The sequence below is a fragment of the Canis lupus genome, chromosome 22 (genome assembly GCF_011100685.1).
Source record: "Canis lupus familiaris isolate Mischka breed German Shepherd chromosome 22, alternate assembly UU_Cfam_GSD_1.0, whole genome shotgun sequence".
Taxonomy (NCBI): domain Eukaryota; kingdom Metazoa; phylum Chordata; class Mammalia; order Carnivora; family Canidae; genus Canis; species Canis lupus.
This window is the reverse complement of record NC_049243.1, coordinates 59,330,285-59,351,912: the sequence shown is the minus strand read 5'-3', so window position 1 is coordinate 59,351,912 and position 21,628 is coordinate 59,330,285. Positions and strand designations below refer to the sequence as shown.

Below are 21,628 nucleotides of genomic sequence, written 5' to 3'. Positions count from 1 at the left end.
GACTTCTGACATTCACAGAAGATGCTGATGGTACCAGGATCCTACTTAGTGGCAGAAGTCAACTGAATAATTAATGAAGAAATGTTCCCTGTTTTTCCCGCATTGGGAAATCAAATTCCCAACCACAGGAACAAAGGTTTCTGCTATCAACAGCCTCATCACCACAGCTACAGAGAATCACTTCCTCTGAACATCCGTGATTCTGTATGCAACCCCCACCCTGTAGCCAGACTTACTTGTGCACATCTTATCTCCCCTGTTAGACTCAAGCTCCCTGAGTGCAGGAGCCTAAAATGTCTCTGATTAAACAGTCAGCATACTACCTGCTTAGGTTACTAAACTCATGGAGACGATGTTAACATAGAAAGGGTCAGAGAACCTAGAAGAGGAAACAGGGACTATGGAGAAATAACCTCCCTAAATGTATGCAACCTGCATACTTCACCAGCCTGCACCAGGAGGCAGACCTCTGAGGGCTACAGCAACTAGGCTCCCCTACTCCCACTCCTAGGGGGTTCAGCCAATTGGAAGCCCTAGCAGGAATCCGGTGGCAGCTGCCACAGTGATGTGCTGGAACTGCTTCCAAGAACTGACCACACATGCTCCCTACCCTAGCTCTATATTCAGAAACACCTCATTGGTAGCTGGCATCATCCGTGGTGCAAGTATTTACACCACAGAAATCGGCAGACACTACAAATCAGGGCTCCTCACCACAGGGAACCCACTGTTAAACCTTTACCAACATACCACTGGCTGTGTGTCTTGACTGCAGACCACAGCTCCTGTCAGGACCTCCCACCAGCTCCAGTAACCCACTCCCCTCACTGTTCCCTTCAGGCTTAGGGGAAGTCATGGCTTCTGGAAGTGCCTCCACGTGTCTTACTGGCTGTCCTTACCCCTGCCCACACTTTGTCAATACCTTCTTCATTAAACTCTTGAACCACCTCTGCTTAGTGTGCTATCTGTTTGCTGCTGGGACCCTAACCTAATGAACTTCCTGGTGGTACAGTTAAAAATAGAACAGAGTGTCACAGAAACAGATGGGAAATAACTCAGAGAGAGGATTAAGTCAATTACAGCACTGTACCTCCACAAACAGAGCACCACCCACCAGAGCCTTTAAAAAGGCAGCAGCTTTTAATGACTGATCTATTATGACTCCTAGTTAGTATAACTAAGTATAACTAAGTGGGGAAAGGAACACGGGAAACATATGCATAACATGCTACCTTCAGTGTAAAAAAAAAAAAAGGAAGAAATTTGCATAGGTGCTTAGAAATGCATGAAATTTCTCTAGAAGCTCATGCCAGATACTTTTAACAGAGGTTGCCTTTAGCAAAAGGAACAAGGGCCTGGTGGGCAAGGGAAGAAGGGAAACTTGCTTTCCACTTTATACTTGTTTGTGCCCTGTGAATTTTATACCTCATGTAAGTATTATTAATAGACACATGTTTTAAAAGAAGAGGAAGAAGAACACTCCAATCTAGTGTTCTCCTCAGGCCAAGATGCCTTCCCCCTTACAAAACAGTCCTCAGAGAGCCCAGCTGCCAGTGGGCTGGGGTCCTTGTAGAACCTCCCTCACACCCATGTGGAGGTACAATGCTATGGTTAAAATCCTAAGGTCACCTTAATGAGCACTTCGTAATTCCTCTGATTTCTAATTACCTGTTTTAATATAACCTCTGTTTTATTATAGTTAGACTGCAGCTGCCTCCTGATCAGGGATTATGCTCTTCAACAGCACTCTGCACTCATTCTACTGTGAATGATGTTCAATGGAGTGAAAATATAGGTCGAGAGAGCTCACTTGGCAGTCTACAAGGCATCTTCCTCCAAACCCACTAGAAAACAAATGAAGCATCCAGGAGAAGTTAAGGAATCCGTTGCTAAATGCCAGATAAGTAAATTATCTCCCCAAAAGGTATAGCCTAGGATTAGAAGTAGCTTACTGAAGAAAAAAAAAAAATAAGCCTTTAATAAAGTATATTCTTCTTTTGCTCTCCTCCTTCAACATATCCCAAAGCCCAATTCTTGTACAGATGCTACAATCATTTGGGAAAAAATAAAATGTATTCCACTAGTGTGGAACCAGCCAAAATAAAAGGCAAAGCCAAATATGAATGTGCAAAACCTCCAGTTCCCAAACTAAATTCATATATCCAAGACATGTGGCATGTCAAGAGAGGACCAGCAAGACTGTACGGCTTAAATTAACTCATGTGTCCCCAGAGGCTTTCTTCCCACAAACTCCAGAAGCACATTTTTAGACCTCAGAGATGGTGGAAACCATCCAAACTTCATGCCAATGCCAAAAATGGATTTTAAAAAATATGAACATAAAACATTAATCAGATAACCTAGAATAAATTTCTCCACTGAAGTTGTATTTTCTTCCCTCTGTGATGTTAGATCAAGATAGGCAGGTGTGCATTAGTTGTCAGGTAAGAGCAATCTGCCAAAGAGCACATGCTCTCCCTGGCTGTGATTTGGACCCCAGAGAAGCTGGGGTGCGTGTACGGGCCATTGTTAATTGCATGTCTCATTACATTGTGTAAGCAGATGCCATTTGGTATGCCTTTGAAGGATCTTAATGCAGGAAAACAGGAACAAATTCATTAAAAAACTCAAACTGGGCCTTGTCAGAAATTTTTCTTATCTACAGTTTTCAGTGGTTCATATAGAATTATCTTTTTTTCTCATTCCCCATGCCTGTGAACTACTGAAAACAACCCATGAATGGTGGCACAGCATTTTGCAAACCTGAACCACTGCTTGCTTTTTTCTTAAGCTTCATTTCTATGTTGTTTCTGACCCTTGGAATCCATTTCCCCTCTTATTGAACACATTTCAGAATGGTTGGCTATAGTGGTGATACCTTTTATTGTTGTCCCTCAGTGGGGACTGTTTCCTCATGGAAAAGCCTATGGAGAAGGTCTGTGGTCCCTGGTGGAAATGTGCTAAATAAACCCAAAGTGGGTACTTGCTGTATATGCTTGTGGTATCAGTGCAGCAAGTAGGGCTGAAAACCTGCCAGGACAGGAGGAATCCCATCTGTGTTCCCACCACCACCACCACCCCCACCGAGAGAGAAGCCATGCATTCTGCTCTCCGAATGGGCAGCTTGGTCTTACACGTTTGCTCCTTGCCTCACCCCAACACCCTACCTTGGACCAAGACACCTCAACCTAGAATGTCCTCTCCCATCCCTGCAGCCACCAATGGCATTCCACTGTATAAATCCGTATTCTCAGATGTCTCAGAGGACTTTTAAGTTTTTCCCTGCTGTTCCCCATTTGTTTTACCTTGGCTACTCATCCTAGCTTCTGAAGGAGCTTCTGAATGCCCCTATCTGCGCAGCAAAACCCAAGCACCATGGTAGGAGCTACAGAGCAGTTCACTGCCTTGTGCCCTTCTCTCCCAGCTAAGGAATCTTCCATTTTCAAACTGCTTGAGAAGCTGCACCCAAGGCAAGTTAAAGCTTCAGAGTCAGAACACTGGACAGTGACCACCTGAGAATGTGCTCTATTTTAATCGACGTGATAGCGTGTGGGAGGTTAGAGGCATGTGGAGAAAACCAGATGATTTTGGAGCCTGGGAAGCTAAACGGAGCCTTCATCAGAGGAAGCAATCTGACTAAAGGGATAGAAGACAGCTGAGGACCTGTGCTGGTGAGCGTCTCTCTATAAATAGCAGTTGAGACCCTCCCTAGTGGGAAACGCCTGGGGAAAGAGAACCCACACCTGGAATGCTCTCAGAACTCTGCAGCCAGTTCAGAATTTCCTGTTAACTGCGAATAATAAAAACATGATAAACAGATCATTAAGTTTTCTTCTGAAACATTTAAGTATCGGTATATGGGCAGCAGCTGTGAATGAGTTGTGTCTATAGATAGGAAATACATTTTCAAAAACTCACTTAGAAAAACTGACCTTCGTTAGTTAAAGATATAGGGCTGCCAATGTATACTCAGGAATTCTATTTCTTCTGTATTACTATAACTGGAATATCTCCCTGCATATTTATAATTTGCCTGTCACATGACTCCTCTGCTCAAAACCCCAAAAGTTCCCAGTTTCCTCAGTAAAACCAAAGTCCTAGAGAAGAATGGAAGACAAGCCATAGACTAAGAGAAAGTATTTACATAAGACATATACAATCAAGGACTTGTACCCGAAATATACAAAGCATTCCTAAAACTCAACAATAATAAAACAAACAGCCCAACTTAAAAATGGGCAAAAGACCTGAACAGACTCCTTGCCAAAGAAGATATATAGATGGCAAGTAAGCATATGAAAACATGCTCCATATCATATATCATCAGAGAACTGAAAATTAAAACAAGGAGAAACCACTACACACCTATTAAAATGGCCAGAATCCAACACCATTTGCTGGTGAGGATGTGGCACAACAAGAACTCTCATTCAATCCTGGTGGGGATGCAAAATGGCGCCAACAATTTGGTGGTTTCTTACCAAACTTAACATATTCATACCATACGATCCAGCAATCTTGCTCCTTTGGTGCTTCAACCCAAGAGCTGAAAACACATCCTTGCAAAAACCTGAACACAAATGTCTACAGCAGCTTTATTTGCCAAAACCTGGATGTAATCAAGATGACCTGCAGTAGTGAATGTGTAAATAAACTGAGGTGCATCCAGACAGTGGGAAACCAGAGATAAAAAAGAAATGATCTGTTAAGCCATAAGAAGACATGGAGGAAACTTAAATGCATATTTCTAAGGGACAGCAGCCGATCTGAAGAGGCTACATCCTGTATGATTTCAACTATATGGCATTCTGGAAAAGGCACAACTATGGAGACAGTAAGATCAGTGGTTGCCAGGGGCTGGCAGAATGAACAGACAAGCACGGAAGATTTTCAGGGCAGTGGAACCACTCTGTATGACACTGTAATGGTGGATACATGTCATTATACATTTGTCCAAACCCATAGGGTACACAACAAAGCGAACCCTAATATATACTGTGGACTTTAGTTAATAATGTATCAGTATCGGTTCAATGGTGACAAGTATACCGCGCTAATGACAATGTTAATAGGGGAAAGAGGGGGTAGGTGGGAATTCTCTGTACTTTCTGCCCAGTTTTCTGGAAACCTAAACTACTCTAGAAAATAAAGCTTCTTAATTTTTTTGAAGTCAGAGTCCCTGTGATGGCTAAGCAAGCCCTGCACAATCTGCTCTCTTGTTCCCTCCTTGAACTCATCAGCCAGCTACTCTCCTCTATTTCACAATGATCTCTGCTGTGTCCAGAACTTGCCAGGAAGGCTCTTACCTCAGGGCCTTTGCACAGGCTATTCCCCTTGCCTGAAATCCCATCTCCCAGACATTCACGTCATTCCTTTGCTCAGATTCATGGAGTCTGGGGATCCCTGGGTGGCGCAGCAGTTTGGTGCCTGCCTTTGGCCCAGGGCGCGATCCTGGAGTCCCGGGATCGAATCCCACATCAGGCTCCCGGTGCATGGAGCCTGCTTCTCCCTCTGCCTGTGTCTCTGCCTCTCTCTCTCTCTCTGTGACTATCATAAATAAATAAAAATTAAAAAAAAAAGATTCATGGAGTCTTTATTTAAATGCCACTTCTCAGTAACGTCTGCCCTAACTATCAGATATAAAATGGCAACATTGCCTAGCTGCTGGCATTCCCATTCCTCCTCTTCCTGTTCCTTCTCTCCAGAGCACTTACATGGTCTAACATGCTATGTAATCTACTTGTGTCCTGCATTAGGAAAGAGGCTGCAGATGCAAAGTATTCAGTCTGTCCGGGGAAAAATGTCAACACCTGGTAGATACAAGCAATCAGTGTATTATTTGTTCAGTAAAAGTGAAGTTGAACAATGCTGACAGAGCACCTAAAATATAAAAGTAGTATCACTGTCAAGTATGAGAATCAAATATTTGAGACAGGTACTATTCTAAAAAAAAAAAAAAACACTTGATGGGACACAGGGGTGGCTCATCATTTGAATGTCTGCCTTTGACCCAGGGTGTGATCCCGGAGTCCCAGGATCGAGTCCCACGTCGGGCTCCCTGCATGGAGCCTGCTTTTCCCTCTGCCTGTGTCTCTTATGAATACGTAAATAAAATATTTTTTAAAAATAAAATAAAAATAAAAAACACTTGGAAGTATAATCACTACAGCCAAAGCGATACAGAGAAATGAAAGACAATCTTGGGTTTTACTGTAAGTCTTAACCTTAACCCTTTCTGTCAAGATCGACAGGTGCATCCTGCAAATGCCAGCTCAGCCTAGGGACAGCTGCCAGCCCCCTCCATCCAGGGCTGCCCACATTCAGCATCCTGGGCTCCATTTTCTCCTGTGTGTATCAGGACATCAGGTAGCCAGGAGCTGCCGGGAACTGCTGAGAGCCAGCACTCAGGTTTCAGCTTTCATCTCTATCACTAAGGAAAATCGCTGGCTACATGTTGGGTTCCCCCTAACCAGCTGGCATGCTTTCTCAGGCCTCTGCAGGCTCCCATCACCCAGCACTTCAAGCAGCCATCCACAAGACCCATATGTTTAATAGGGTTGCCTTATATTAGTTTCCTAAGTATCACAAAGGAGCCAAAAAAAGCCACCAAAGACCTCGTGTGATTCCGACATTTCAGGGAGGAAGGGACAGAGGCTCACGCAGTAGACAGAGGGGAGGGACAGGCATGAACGCCGGCAGCCGCCCACCTGCAGCTGTGACTATCTTGCTGCCTGTGTGGCGCAGCCTCCTGTGTCTGTGACACGCTGAGAGAGTGGCCCTCTTGTGTCCCTTCAGGCAGTTTCCGCAGTTCAGGCTCAGCAAACTCCAGCAAGGGGGCCTGCTATTCACTGCTTCTGCCCTCTGGCATCTCCTCTGCCTGTCCAGTGAGTCTAGTTTTTATTTCTGTAACTTCCACTTATTTCTTTTTTAGAAGTCCTATTTCTTTGCTGAAATTTCCTATGTTTTAATTTGTTTCAAGAGAATTTGTCATTGCTGTTTGAGGCCTTTTTAGGATGGCTACTTGAAAACATTTGTCAGTGATTCTAACATCACTTCCTGGAAGGAGAAACGGTCACTAAAGGCCACCTCAGCCGTGGCTCATGGGAAAGGAGCTCCCTGTGGCCAGACTTGGGGTGGGGGAGGTTGTCAGAAATTGTCACCATTTTCTCCATATTCAGTAACCAAATGATTCATTGGCTACTTACCTGAAAAGCATAATTGGAATGAAATTGAGGCAGGTCTTCTTGGTGTTGGTTTAAGGCCAGTGTGAGCCGCACAGACTCCTCCAGACCTTCAAAGAACAAAGGGTCCCCAGCTAAAAGACCACAGACCCAGCACCCCTTAGAAGCAGCATCACAAGTCACAGCTCAGCTGAACCCTCACTAAAGAACGGTTCTGCACAGCCATGTTTTGTTCTAGCATCCCAGACTCCTCCCAGAGGCCATTCTCTAACCCCACAGCCCAACAACACGGTGACTTACTTTTCCCTTAAAAGCCTGTGTTACAGAGAAACCCTGCCTGAAGTGTCTCCATCTCTCTCCATAGTTTTTAATGACTTGGCATCCTGTTCAGCCACAGCTCCTCCCAACCCTAATGCAAATATTTCAAGGATGTCTCCCTAAGCGCCTCAATTTAAGTAAGGCATTCATCAGAACTCATATAGACCTCCTGAGCTCACTCTCTTCAGAGAGACTGTTTCTCTTCTGCTTTACACAAGAATTTTCTAGATGCACAGAAACAGGTGATGAGTCCCATTTTTGAAGTAAATTCCAACTGCCCTTTCCAACCCAAGGCAGGATATCTTTCCAACCTCTCTACCTCCACATTTCAAAAGCCCATAGGAAAGCAGCATGGGATCTGTTCTGTCCTGAACTTAAAGGCACCAAGCATGAGGGGGTGGCCAACGTAGGCGAGTGCAGTGCTCACCTGTGGAAGCCCCCAGGTAATCACACTTGGCCTCCTGTCTTCTTAAAGGGCCATGCATGCAATCTGGCTGATCCAGATTATGGTGTTGCTGGGCTGATGAGCTCAGAAGGCTGTCAGCAGTTCTCATATGTGGTCTCCTGGACCAGCAGCATCAGAATAACCTGAGAACCCATCAGAAGTGCAAATTCTCATCACCCACCCAGACCTACGAAATCAGAACTCTGGGGTGAAGCCCAGCCATCCATCTTCACAAGCCATCCGCTGAGTCTGATGACCCTCAAACAGAAGACCCACACAGCCACCTAAACCAAAGGCACAAATGATGGGAAGCCCACCATTACTTGGAGACAACCTGAAATACACATGCTCACTAACATTTTGTACATAATGGACAAGAATCGGTGTTGGGCAGCTGTGCTACCTCCAGCTGTAAGAGAAGAAAACCAGTCCGATCCAGGAACTCTCAGCCCAGAAGCTCCTCAATGAGGGAGCCTGTGTGTGTGTATGCCACACCCCTTGCCTCAACACCCCCAGCCCTGCTCCCAGGAACACTCCCCCAACAGCCTCTCAAAGATAAAGGATCAAGGAGAAAAAAAATAACCAGTGGGCTTGCTTCTCCCACACATGGAGACAGACCTGAAAAGTGGGTGTTTTATTGCTTTGCATTGGGAAATTAGTGCCCAAAATCTAGACATTGCTTATATTTATCATGGTTATTTAGGAACAATATTCCCTCTGCATAGCATTTACTTACTTTTATCTTTTTCCCTGCATTTTATTATGACTTGTAACAAATTGTGAGTGGTTTCCAAATAAGAGAAAGCAAAAATATAAATAATAGTGAAAGGGAATATAAGGGAAGGGAGAAGAAGTGTGTGGGAAATATCAGAAAGGGAGACAGAACATAAAGACTCCTAACTCTGGGAAACGAACTAGGGGTGGTGGAAGGGGAGGAGGGCAGGGGGTGGGGGTGAATGGGTGACAGGCACTGAGGGGGCACTTGGCGGGATGAGCACTGGGTGTTATTCTGTATGTTGGCAAATTGAACACCAATAAAAAATAAATTTATTATAAAAAAAAGAAAGCAAAGCCCAAGAGACATGTATATTCATAACTTTATAACCTTATAATACAGACAGTCCTCAACTTGCACATGAATGTTCTCAAAAATGACATACTGACATCCCTAAAATGCCTTAACTCATCAGATCTGGACTTTCAAAGGTCAGCTGCAACACAGACGTGGCAGAGAACAGGTGGCTTCCAGCAGTTCCTTGTGAAATGGATGGAGGGGGTGGATTACAGACCAGACGTTAATACATTTAAGGTAAGAGGAAGCCTCAGCATTGCTCAGAGTGACAGCTCTTCAGCTTCTACTCACTCACTGGACTTACACGAACACCCGGTAAAATATGTAGGAATTGAAGGGGGAAATGTGGCAGTTGTATTACCCTGAAACCATGGGAAAGAACAGTTTTCTAGAATCCTTTTTTAGGCAAAGCCAGCTCAAGGTCAGCTTCCCCTTGCTAAGGTCAACTTACACTTGCCAGACTCTGAAGAGGGTTGATGAGCACCATAACATCCCGCTCAGCCCTGAACCACTGCTGTGCATCCACGCACCCAGGGCGCCCTCACTGAATCCAGCCTCACTGACTCAGCTCTGCCTCCAACATCCCCTGCTCCCCTCTGTCCAGAGCCACCCTCGCCCTCACCACTCCACACAGGCACCCTGGCTCAGCGGCCATCGACAAGGTGTACACTCAGCCGGCTTGCCCAGCAGAGTCTGTGTGTGCCTACTGCCGGGGAACAAGGAAGGACCATGCCCCATCCTCCCTGCACACCGCCAGATCCTTCTGGTCCTCTGAGGCATGCTCTCTCACCCCTGCTGCATACTGGCTGTGCTCTTCCCCTGGCTTCCGGTCACCAGGCTCCCTCCTGACCTCACCACCTGCTGCCAGGTTCCTCCTTTGCAGTGCTGCCCAGCTGTCCCTGTCCAACTCCCCAAGGCTGGTGCTAGGAAGCTCACCACTGCCCCACACTCCAATTCATCTCTCTCTCTCTCTCTCTCTCTCTCTCTTTCTCTTTCTCTCTCCCTCATGACTCCCAAATTTATATTCCAGCCCATTCTCCTTTTGGAGCTCCAACTCCTCACCCTTACCTCAGGTCCCTCTCACCTCTGAAACACCCCATCTACCCTGTGTGTAACCAGCACCCTGGAGGCAGTGGGGCTCAGAGCTGCTGTGCCTGCCCTGGGTCTCCTGAACCCCACCTGGAACTCAGTTCCCAACAGCTCAATCAGGCAAGAGTAAGAGCTTCATATTCACCTCTCCCTCCACCACAGGCCACATCCAGTCTGTTTCCCCACCGTGCCTGCAGTATTGTTTTCAAATCTGTAACCATGTCATTCTTCCCTTTATGACTGGAAAATGTCAAAACCTTTAAGACCCTGCGCTGCCTGGTCAGTGCTTGTCTCTGCCTTGGCCAGCACTGTGGCCACCCAGGCCTTTCCCAACTCCTCCCCTTAATTCCAGCCCACTCATCCATCAGCACTCAGCTCAAGTACCACTTCCAGAGAAGAGTCTTCCCAAGACATCACCTGACCTACCTGCCAAGTATAAACCAGGATCCTCTGCTAAAACCTTTCCTTACCCCCAGAGCATGTATCTCAATTTATAAAACAAATTCACACGACTTCTTTAATGTTACTTTCCCCGCTAGATGGTCTGCAAATCTATACTACTAATCACTGAATCTCCAGAGCCCAGCATAATAAACCATGCAGTAGATACCCAACGCAGATTTGATGAGAAAACAAATACAGCAACAAATGAGCCCTCTGGAAGTACACTATTTACCTTTATATGTAAAAATTCTATACATGTTTTCTGAATTCACAATCAGGTTCAAAAGTAGGGGACTGCCAAAAGAATGAACTAAAGCTCCACTACACACACAACAAAACCTTATTACACACAGGGTGAATACTGCCATATAAGAGTGAGATATAACAGACGTCCTATGCTCATATTTGAAGGGTACAATTTGACAAATTATGACACGTGCACCATTGTGAAACCATCCCCAGAATCAGGACGAATGCTCCTTCATCCCCAAAGTCTCCTTGTGCTTCCTAAGCACTAATGTACCTCCTATCACTGTAGACCATGCTGCATTTTCTAGAATTTTATGTACAGAGTCATACAATGTGTACTGTTTTGCCTAACTTCTTTACTCAACATAATTCTCATCCCTCTTAAGAGTATTCACTTTTATTGCATAGTACTGGATAGTACGGATAGACCACTCTTCATCCATTCACCAGCAAAAAACATTTGGGTTGTATCCAGTTTGTAGTTATCAAAAATAAACCTGTAGAAAATAAATTTTAAAAAAACAAAGTTGCTATGAACATTTGTGCACAAGACTTGGTAAGGGCATATTTCCGTTTCTTTGAGTAAATACTTAGAAATGGAGTGCCTAAGGGGCACCTGGGTGGCTCAGTGGGTTAAGCATCCAACTCTTGATTTCGGCTCAGGTCATGATCTCAGGGTCATGTGGGGCTCTGTGATCAGCGGGGAGTTGGCCTGAGGTTTTTCTCTCCCTCTGCCACCTGCCCCCAACTCACGCTCACTCCCTCTCTCTTTCTCAAACAAATAAATGAATAAAATCTTTAAAAGGAAAGAAGGGAATGGCTAAGCCACTTGGTAGATTCTTAATAGTTCAAGGAACCGACAAGCCGCTTTCCAGAGTGGTTGCACAGTTTTCCACTCCCACCAGCAGTGGAAGGGGGCTCCAGATTCCCCAAGGTCCTCATCAACACGTGGTAGGACCATTCTAACTATTCTAGCAGGTGTGCAGGAGTAGCATGCACTTCAGTTTCAGTTTGCACTTCCCTCATAACTAGTGCCACCTAGCATCTTTCCCATGCTTGTCACTTGTGTACCTTCTTTGGTGACATGTCCGCTCAAGCCATTTGTCCTTTTTTCATTTATTTTAAAGATTTTATTTATTTATTCATGAGAATACACAGAGAGGAGAGAGAGAGAGGCAGAGACACAGGCAGAGGGAGAAGCAGGCTCCATGCAGGGAGCCTGACGTGGGACTCGATCCTGTGACTCCAGGATCATGCCCTGGGCCGAAGGCGGCGCTAAACCGCTGAGCCACCGGGCTGCCCCATTTGTCCATTTTTTAAATTAGGTTCTCTGCTTCCTCATTATTGAGTGTTGAGAATTCCTTATGTATCCTGGATATAAGTCCTTAATTGTTTGGTAAAATTCACCAGTGAGGCCATGTGGCCTGGAATCTTCTCTATGAGAAGCTTTATAACTACTGTAAATTTTTTCATAGATGTGGGGTTAGTAAGGTCATTCATTTCCTCTTGAACGTGTCTTCCATGGAAACTGTACATCTTGTCTATGCTGCAGAAGTGACTGGCATAATAACAATGTTCATACTATCCAATTGTTATCTTTTTAGCATCTAGAGAATCCGTAGTGATTCCTCATATTGGCCATTTGTGTCCTTCTCTTTTTTCACTGATCAGTCTAAGAAGTTTATCAATTTTATTGAATTCCTCAAATAACCAGATTTTGGTTTTGTTGATTTTCTCTAGTAAATCTGTTATTTTGCTGATTCCCATTATGTCCTTTATTATTTGCTTTCATCTACTACTTACTTAGAGTTTAATTTGCCCATATTTTTCTAACTTCTTAAAGTAGACAGACATTCCATTACAAACAACAAAAGCATTTTTGTGTAAGGTGAGTAGCTCACTCACTCCCAGAATACTATTTTAACAATTCATAAACAGCTGCTTAAGACTCACATGCAATAAAATACAGTTACTGTTATTATTTGAAGAACCAACTGTGGATTGCTGCCATGGTAGTTACTCGGACTCAAACTCAGTAAATGAATGCCCTTAGTCCAAGGTGGGATAGATGAACTTAGATCCTCCTCTATTTGTCACCAGTTGACCAAGTGTGGAAGACACTCCAGTCCAGTCTCTTGTCACTTAAAAATATGGCTTCTGTGGTACTTTCTGGAAGCTTAGCCTTCACCACAAGCCTGTCCAGAATTTGACCACATCCTATTTATAGAGTGTGTTTTCAAAAGAAGCAAAAATGCATTAACAAACAGGAAAACTGTGACCAGAAAATGTCATGTTTCCATGAGAAGAAATCTGTTACCAGCACCAATGTTTACGATTGCCTGAATGAGGCAATCTCTTCAGCCCCACAGAAAATATTACAATGAGTTTACTCCAGAAATAAAGGCCTGGAATCAGATTCTAGGCATCCTGATGGTGTCCGAGAGTGCTACCAGCAGAGATGATTCGTCCAGGGGAGGCTCCTCTGAAACTTCTAATTCTCCAACAAAACCACTGTAACGTGACAGAGTCATAATCTTTCGGCATGAAAATCTTTTCGATTTTTCAGAAAATCAGTGTTCCTAACAAAAGACTTCTGAATGAATTTGCTAATTGCATATGGATACTAAAAAGTCCCTCATAAACATAAGAGAAGCCATGGGTCTTAAGTGTAAAGCATTTGTGAATTCTCTGTGTGAAGGAATCTGGCCCAAACTCTTCATTTTATAGATGAATTAATTGAAGTCAGGTGCATATGGTTGTGTAAGTTGTGACTGCACAGTCTAGGGAGGGTCACTCACATTGTCATGTACGCGAATGGGGTGTTAGGAGTGTGCTAGGGGAGAGCTCTGGGGCAATGATGCATAGAGATCAGCCTCCACAGAGGTCAGCCTCCACGGGCACAGAGCAAGTTAGGGAAGGGTCATGGTAGAGTACAGAAGTGGCCCTAGTTCTTTACTCTTCCCTGTTGCCATGCCCTGTGGAGAGTGACATGCTAGCTCTTTCCATCCAAAGATAGAGCCTGTTTTTTTTTTACTATTTGAGTCCAAAGCTGGCCCTGACTTGCTTTGGCCAATGGCAGGTGCTAGTACCTGGCTGAGGCTTCAAGAGGCTTGGAGTGTTTCTGTGCTGTCTCACACCTGCCTCCATTCTGTGGACAAGCCCAGGCCCCAGGTGCTATGGGACTGGAGAGCATGCGGCAGCAAGCTTGGCCTCCTTGGTCCTTGCAGAAGCCTCCTAGACTCCACTGGAGAGAGCCCAGCTGAGATGGGCAGAGCTGACCATGCTGCATGGGCAAGATCAGTCATGACCCGAAGGACTGCCTAGCTCACCTGTAGCCCCATGGACAAAAACAGATGCTTTCTTCTGCCCGCTGCTGAGGTTTCATGGCTGTTTGTTATGCAGCCTCACCGTGGCAGTAGATAACAGGTACAGGCTGGAGAATGAAGGTGTTATTTTGTACAGAACTTTAATTTTTATGACACTTGGAGCAGCTTTTTAGAAACCAGTCAATAATATTCAATATCATCTCCAAACAAGGTGTTTGTAATCCAGAACCAAACAAAATATAGCAATTTAGGCTTCTTCCAGTTCATATTAAATTGCTTCAGCTGAAAATGGGACTCTGCTGTTCCAAGTCTGCTTTGGATTTGCAGTTTCCTGCCACGAAGTCTTGTTGTGGCAGTATGATTTTTTGTGAGCAATACCTTCTTTAAAATGGTCTTGTCCTCAGTTATTCGTAAACACTGTGGCCCGTGATGGCCTTTCTCCCTCACTTCTGCATGACTCCTGACCCTCTGCCCCTTCTCACTCATCTCTCATGGAGGATCCCCACAAGGATTCTGGGAAGCTCTCCCTGTGGCATCTCATAGTCCTCAGGGGGACTTCAGGGCCTTCCTGACTCTGGGTTTACTGGTGTCCATCTGTACTAAGATGGAAGGCAACATGCTGTACTTGTACGGATATACATGTGTCTGTGGCTAATGCTGTCTCCAGAGGGCCGTCTCTAGTCTTCTGGATTGGAATCGCCTGCGTGTTTGTCATTGTCGGTAGGAGGTGGCAAAGGCGTGGTGTACCTCTGGGCAGTCAACTCTGCCATGGGCTGTGCCAGCGGCTAGGAGGGTTGGTTGTCTCCAAGACCCACTGGGCCCTTCCAGAGCCCCTGTAACAGGGTGGTTCCCACGTGTGTTCGAGAGTCATCCATTTGCTATGTGACCTTGGGCAACTTCTCTAATTTCTCGGAGTCTTAATTTCCACCTAAAAATGAGATTAATGATACCTGCCTGGAGGGGATGGGCTCTTGGGGCAATAGGGTCATTTAAGGGGGTAAATACATATGAGGGGTTTGGTGAAGCATTGGGTACAGAGTAGGTCCTCAGTACACAGTAGGTGTTAGTATTTTATGAATTGACACTGAAAACTTTCCCTGCGGTGGGCAGGAAAACTCTAAGCCAGGATTTGAACCTCAGGGCCACTCAAATCCAGGAATAGTTTCTTATTCTCACTACTGGGCAGATTCTAACAACCTTAGGGGGCTGGCAGCCCCTTCCTTCCCACCCAGACAGACCACCATTGTGTGGGCTGGTGGGACCACTGAATTTGACTTCCAGGACCCTCTCTTGCGCGCCAGGTCCAGTGCAGCTGCCAAATGCACACAGCTGCTGGCTCAGAGGGGCCGGAGGGCCTCGCTGGTAGGCTCGGGTTTCACTTTATAGGGCTTCATGCATGGAAAGGGCCTGGAACACCACCGTGTGCAGACGGAGGGTGGGGGAGGGCTGGCCCTGGGTCCCCTGGGTCTGAATTCTGACCTTTTCTTCCATCATTTCTTCCCAGTTAGGTTAGGAAAATTCATTTCCTGCTATTTTTATATTTCTTACTTTAGCTCTGGATTTTAAAAGTTTTCTGAACCAGGCTGGTAGTTCTCAGCCGTTTTTGTGGGATAGTGCTGTGTCTGCTGTACTCCAAAGGCCAAGGAGATGGGGATGTTTAAATAGATTGTGTAAAAATATGTATTTATTGGGTTCCTACTATGTGTATGCTAGTATACATATCATACATACAGAAACACACGCACACATCTATGTGTTCAGCATACCCGGGGTGGACTCTTTGGCCCCGGAGAGCCGACTGAGCAACGTGGGCATGGCAGACTGCCAAGCATCAGTGTTCTCACCCGGGAGATGGAGGCGACATGCAGCGCCACAGAGAAGCAGCTCAGCACACTGCCGGCAGCTCCGGGTTTGCCCTACCCCTTTAAGAGAGACGTATCCAGAGGTGGGCAGTGCTCAGGGGAAGGAGGCCAGGAGGCCTCAGCGGGCATATTTCTATTAATAGAACAGGGTCCTGGGACGGCACCAGCAGGACTCTCCCAGGGACTGGGAAGCAGCTGCCCCGGGACAGGAGGTGATCTTGCTCCCCTAGTGCTCCCCAAATCCAAGTCAGCCCTCTCTGAGTACCCATGGGTGAGGCCAGCATAAACCCTGCACTGGTGCTCGGGTGGCTCTCGGGAGATCCCTTTCTACGTCCCCCACTCTGAATGTAGGTTTGTCTGCTTTACTTTGAGCCAGCAAAGGCAGTTTGTTTCCTTCTTCCCCAGGCCTAAAGCCCAAGGCAAGAATCGCCCTGCTGAGAGGCTGAGACAAGACTTTAAAACCTCGTGCTTTGGGGATCCCTGGGTGGCGCAGCGGTTTGGCGCCTGCCTTTGGCCCAGGGCGCGATCCTGGAGACCCGGGATCGAATCCCACATCAGGCTCCCGGTGCGTGGAGCCTGCTTCTCCCTCTGCCTGTGTCTCTGCCTCTCTCTCTCTCTCTCTGTGACTATCCTAAATAAATAAATAAAATATTAAAAAAAAAAAAAACAAAAACCTCGTGCTTTGAAAGCAGATGTTTATTATTACATTCTAACTCTTGTGGAAGCTTCGTCTCATTAAAAGGAATGGGATATGAAGGAATGGGATATAACCCATCATTCCGTTTGTAAAGTTTAAAGAAGACTCCTTAGGAACACAGGACATGACGCGTTCTGTAACTTTTCTGAGTGCTTTACCAGGCGACCCACAAGGATTTACCAACAGTGACAGGGAGTGGGCCTTCGGAGCAAGACCCATGCCAGCACGCCACACTGCCATCGCTGGCCTCACCTGCAGGGAAAAGGGTCCAGGAAAAGGCAAACTTCCTGCAGTGGGCACTCAGAACTGCTGTCCAGCGGCCACTGACTTCACTTCTCTCCCTGAACCAGCTCCAAAAGACCTAGCACTGATCAGAATGCAGGCCACAAATCAATCAGGAGAAAGCCATGCTTCCTCCCACGTTCTGTCCTAATGCACTGATTTTCTGCAAGCCTGCAGATCACCACCTAGGGCTGCCAGATGACAGTCGGAGGAAATACAAACCACATTCTTATAATCCACATCAGAAAAATCGTCAGATGCTGGGCTGCTCAAAAGCAGGTTGCCCAAAACTTCTTAGTTCCTGCTCCTCTGCACGAAGAGCTGACTTTCTGACTTTGGATTTCCTGCTGCCTCATCCTACCAGTTTTCCTACTTCCCCTGTACCAAATCCCCAAAGAACCTGTTAGTCCTTTCATCTCCTAGAGCATCTGGGCACCCTTGAAGCCGGTACAGACTTACTAAGTTGACTGGGTCCAAATTTATTACATGACCTATTATGGGTTGGACAGTATCCCCCAGAATCTGTATGTTCAAGCCCTGACCCTGGAAGCCCAGGATGTGACCTTATTTGGAAACAATGTCACTGCAGATGTCACCTGTTAAGGTCACACTGGGGGCAGATGGCCCTAACCCAATGACAGTGTCCTTATAAAAGGGGAGGTTTGGATACAGCAGAGGCCGCAGGGAACGCAGTGGGGACTCTGGGTGAGTGCTAGACCCCCTTCCCTGATGCCTTCCAAGGGACCAAAGCCCTGCCTGTATCCCAATTCCAGACCTGCACCTCCAGAACTGAGAGAGACCAGGTCTGTGGTGCAGCCGCCGGGCTGGGGCTCCATCACGGCCCCAGGACAGACACTCAGCCTGACAGCTTAACCCAACCTAAATGCTCACATACACATGGAGCAAGACCAGAAGGGTAGCAAGACTTTCAACTGTGATCCACAAATGTGGATGGAGGGAGTGTCTCCGGGGAGCATTTACCCAGCGGCGTGTGCTCTGTCCCCCTGGACCTAAGGACAAAGAACGAGGCTCTATGAGCTTCTCGTGCTGAACCAAGCAAGTCCATGAACAAAACTACAGCAGCATGTCATGGCGTCCATCACTTTAGGGTGTCTATCACTGGAGGTCAGCCCTCTGAAACTTCGACATCTTGATTTCACCCTCCTGATGAAACAGTCTAGAGAATGTTTAAAGTGTGAATTCACGAGCTCAGGGTTGCGGCTCCCTGGATTCTGGGGCCTCTGTGTGCTCCCAACAGGAGGGATGGGGGATTAAACTGTGAGCAGGTCACATTCTGGTCGTTCCCAGACAAAATCAAAGCACCTGAGCCTCATACACGAAGATGGGGAAACCGTGCAATCCCCACGTTGTCTCCCCTTCAGCAGAGAACTTGTCGTCAGCAAGAATGGAAAGGGTCTCGCCTGAACTGCTTGTGTCAAGTCCATGCCCCGCCCCTGCCCCAAACCTAGGAAAGCCGACTGCATCAAGGGGATCCCCGAAGACAAAACTTTTACAATCTGGACCGAAATGAAATGTCCTCATGGTCCTCCGCCCTTTTACTGGTTCCAAAGTGGAACGAATGAACATAATGCAACACATTAGCACATGTTTTCTTAACAAGAGGCACATGGGAAACCCAAGCCACCCCAAAACTTCTCTTAATGCTGTGCTTTCCCCACCCTAATGGTCTGTTTTAAACAGCAGATCTACAAATGTTAGGTTGCGGGCTGCTTACACCACATTAACCCATCATCCGTGTGTCCGTGCGGCAAACTGGGGTAATATCAAGGCCCTTTCAACTCACATGAATATTCAGTGAAGTTTCCAAACACTCCTGTGGAAAGAAAGCCATTCATACAGTCAAGTAAAAGCTGTCTGGCACATCTGCTGTGGGGCTCATGGCATTGGGTGTGAGCACTCAAATAAATACCTCTGCTTAAGAAATGCAAAAGCTCATGAAACACCTGAAACCCCAGGTTTTTAGAGGCAGAGACTAGCTAATATTTTACTCCAAAAACCTACCTTTGAACCACAGAGAATCAGTAGTTCTGCCTATGTGTGCCTCTGATGTGAAACCTGTGTTGTGACTGCCTCAGTCGTAAACAAATCAGTTGGGGCAGCAGGGTGGGGGACACAGGGGCCGTGGGGCTTCAGTTTGGCCCTTGCAATCTAAACACTGTCTTCATTCCTCTCCTCCTTTCAGGGATGGAGGGAATGCTCCAGTTCTGAAAGCAAATCTTTCTAGAATGTACAAGAAAATGATTATTGAAGTCTGCCAATCTAATGAACGCAGTTAATATACCAGATAACACGCATTAATAGTGATGCGTTTTTATCCAGATAGTATCTGAAATTTCTTAAAGTTTCATGTCGGTCATGGAACAGCATTTATAGAAGGCTGCTTTGGTGAACTGTGCATGCATATGTCACTGGTTCTCAACGTCTTCCTTTTATCACCAGAGGTCCTGATGTCCAGAGGACAACAAAGTACTCTGAGTGCCTTGCAAGTTGGATTTGGCTCCTTATTTTTCTCTTAAATTATCATTTTATTGTGGCATCAAGTTCATTTATAAGCAACATTTTTATTTCCTGGACAAGCTGGCAGCTCTTCACTCTAATGCAGATTCTGTTTCCCTGTATATGTTCCAAGTAAGAAAAATACCTGAAACTCATATGCATGCAAAATTTATGTTAAATAAAACCTTTTCCGACCTTTAAAATGCAGCACCAACCATGCACAAACTTAGAAGAGTAAACGTTTTACTTTTCCAAGTCACCTAATTAACATCTTATTAGCAAACTGTCCTGGTGCCGTTCGGGCCAGTATGAATCCATTTTTAAAAAATGGTTTTGGTTTTTGGTTTTTGTTTTTTTTTTTTCCTAATTATGGTGTGCTTCAGCTTCTCCATTGAACACCTTTTAAGTAAATGTTGATCTTAAGATTCTGCATTGGCAAAAAAAAAAAAAAAAGAATCGGGATAAAACTGCAGTTTCTGAAATCCAAGTAGGCATTGTTTTTAAAAGCGTCTCTCCGCCTTGGGCCCTGCTTTGTGAGCCCCTGTAAGAGGAAAGCAAACTTTAATCACTCACAGAGAGGCGGGTCAAGGTTCACGCTCGGCCCGGGGAAGCCACCAGCCAGCGGGAGAGAGGCAGGGTCCGTGGGGCCGGGGATTCTGCTGGGAGCCAGGCCTGGGGCTGGAAGGAAGTCTGGACTACTCCGCCGGTCCTGGAGGGTCCCCGGGCTCGGAGACGCGCGGAGCGCTCGGTGGGGAGGGGGCGGCGCGCGCTACAGGCCGCCCTCGCTGTGGTCGCCGCATCTCGGACACGCGCGGCACCGCGCCGGGCGGGCGGAGGTGCAGCTCCCCAACCGCAGCCCCGGGAGCTGCCGGAACAAAGCCTGGGAGGAAGCCGCGCGGCGCCGCGCACGGTCCTGCGCTCGGGCCACGGAGCCCTCCGCGGCCTCCGGGGTCGTCGCCCCCCGCCCCCGCCCCCGCCCCGCACACAATGGCGCCCAGCTCCCGCCCGGGCCGCGCTCCCGGGGCCGCGCACAAAGGAGGCGCGTGGGCTCCTCCGCGCCCCGCGCGGCCGCCAGGTGCCGGCGCCCGCGCCCCCGCGCCCGCGCGTGTCCGCGCCCCCCGGGAGGCGGCGGGGCGGGCGGCGGGGCCTGGGCGCCGCGGGGGCGCGGGCGGGGGCGCGGGCGGGGGCCGGGGCCGGGGCGCGGGCGGGGGCGGGGGCGGGGCCGGGGCGCGGGCGCGGGCGCGGGGGCGGGGGCCGGGGCGCGGGCGCGGGCGCGGGCGCGGGCCGGCGGCACTTACTTTCTCGATGGTCCCGGGCAGCAGGCGCTCCAGCAGCCTGCAGAGCACCACCCCGTCCTTGAGAGACGCCTGCAGGAAGCCCTCCGGGTCCGAGACGGTCTTCTTGGGCGACTCGAGCACCCCCAGGTGATGAGCCACGTAACGGTCTGCTCGGCGGAATTCATCGCGGCGGCGCGCCCGGCCTCCCCGCGCCGCGGGCCCGTGCGGGCGCCGTTCACCTCGGAGCGGCCGCGGCCCGGCCGGCTGCGCCCCCCGCCCCCTCCGGCTCGCCCATGGAGAGGCCGGCCCGGCGATTGGCCCCGGCGGCGCCGCGCTCCGGCCGGCTCGCGCTCCCTCGCGTGCGTCCTGGCCGCCTGTCAAGTGCCTTTTCATGAGATGCACATGAACCTGCGGCGGCCGCCCGGCGCCGCCCCCGCCCCCGCCGCCGCCTCCCGGCTCCCAGCCGCCGCCGCCGATGACATCACCGCCAGGAGAAGAAAAGACGCGGCGCTGGAGCGGCCCCGCGCCGGCCGGCCCCACTCGCTCCCCGCGCTCGGGCCCGCCCGCCGTGCGCCCCGCCGCGCGCCCCCGCCCCGCCCCGGCCCGGCCCGCCCGCCCCCGGGCCCGACCCCGGCCCGCCCGCCCCGCCCGCCCCGCCCGGCCGCGCGCGCCCACCTGCGCCGCCGCGACCAAGACCGCGACCGAGACCGCGACCGCGACCGCGACCCCGCAGCGCCCGCCGCCTCGGCCGTGTGCGCCCCGCGGGCCCCCGCGCCGCCCCGCGCGTGACTCTCGCAAGCCGCGGTGCTGCGAGCCCGAAGCGCTTCCCAGAATGCTCTTTTGGGTTTTGCCAGTTTTATTTCGGGCGC

At 48.3% G+C, this 21,628-nt stretch overlaps 1 protein-coding gene and 1 long non-coding RNA gene across 2 annotated transcripts in view; one reads left to right on the top strand and one right to left on the bottom strand.

Moving 5' to 3' along the window:
- Positions 1-20,944, bottom strand: part of ARHGEF7 (Rho guanine nucleotide exchange factor 7) — a 126,448-nt gene extending 105,504 nt beyond the window's left edge. Inside the window, 2 exon segments of the mRNA XM_038570061.1 lie at positions 20,781-20,908; positions 20,911-20,944. Of these exon segments, the coding sequence (XP_038425989.1) occupies positions 20,781-20,908; positions 20,911-20,944 (162 nt within the window).
- Positions 1,913-16,574, top strand: LOC111091720. The gene is made up of 3 exons (XR_005376612.1): positions 1,913-6,884; positions 9,135-9,253; positions 16,392-16,574. It is a non-coding gene; the product is annotated as an uncharacterized LOC111091720 (long non-coding RNA).
- Positions 20,945-21,628: the final 684 nt, after the last annotated feature.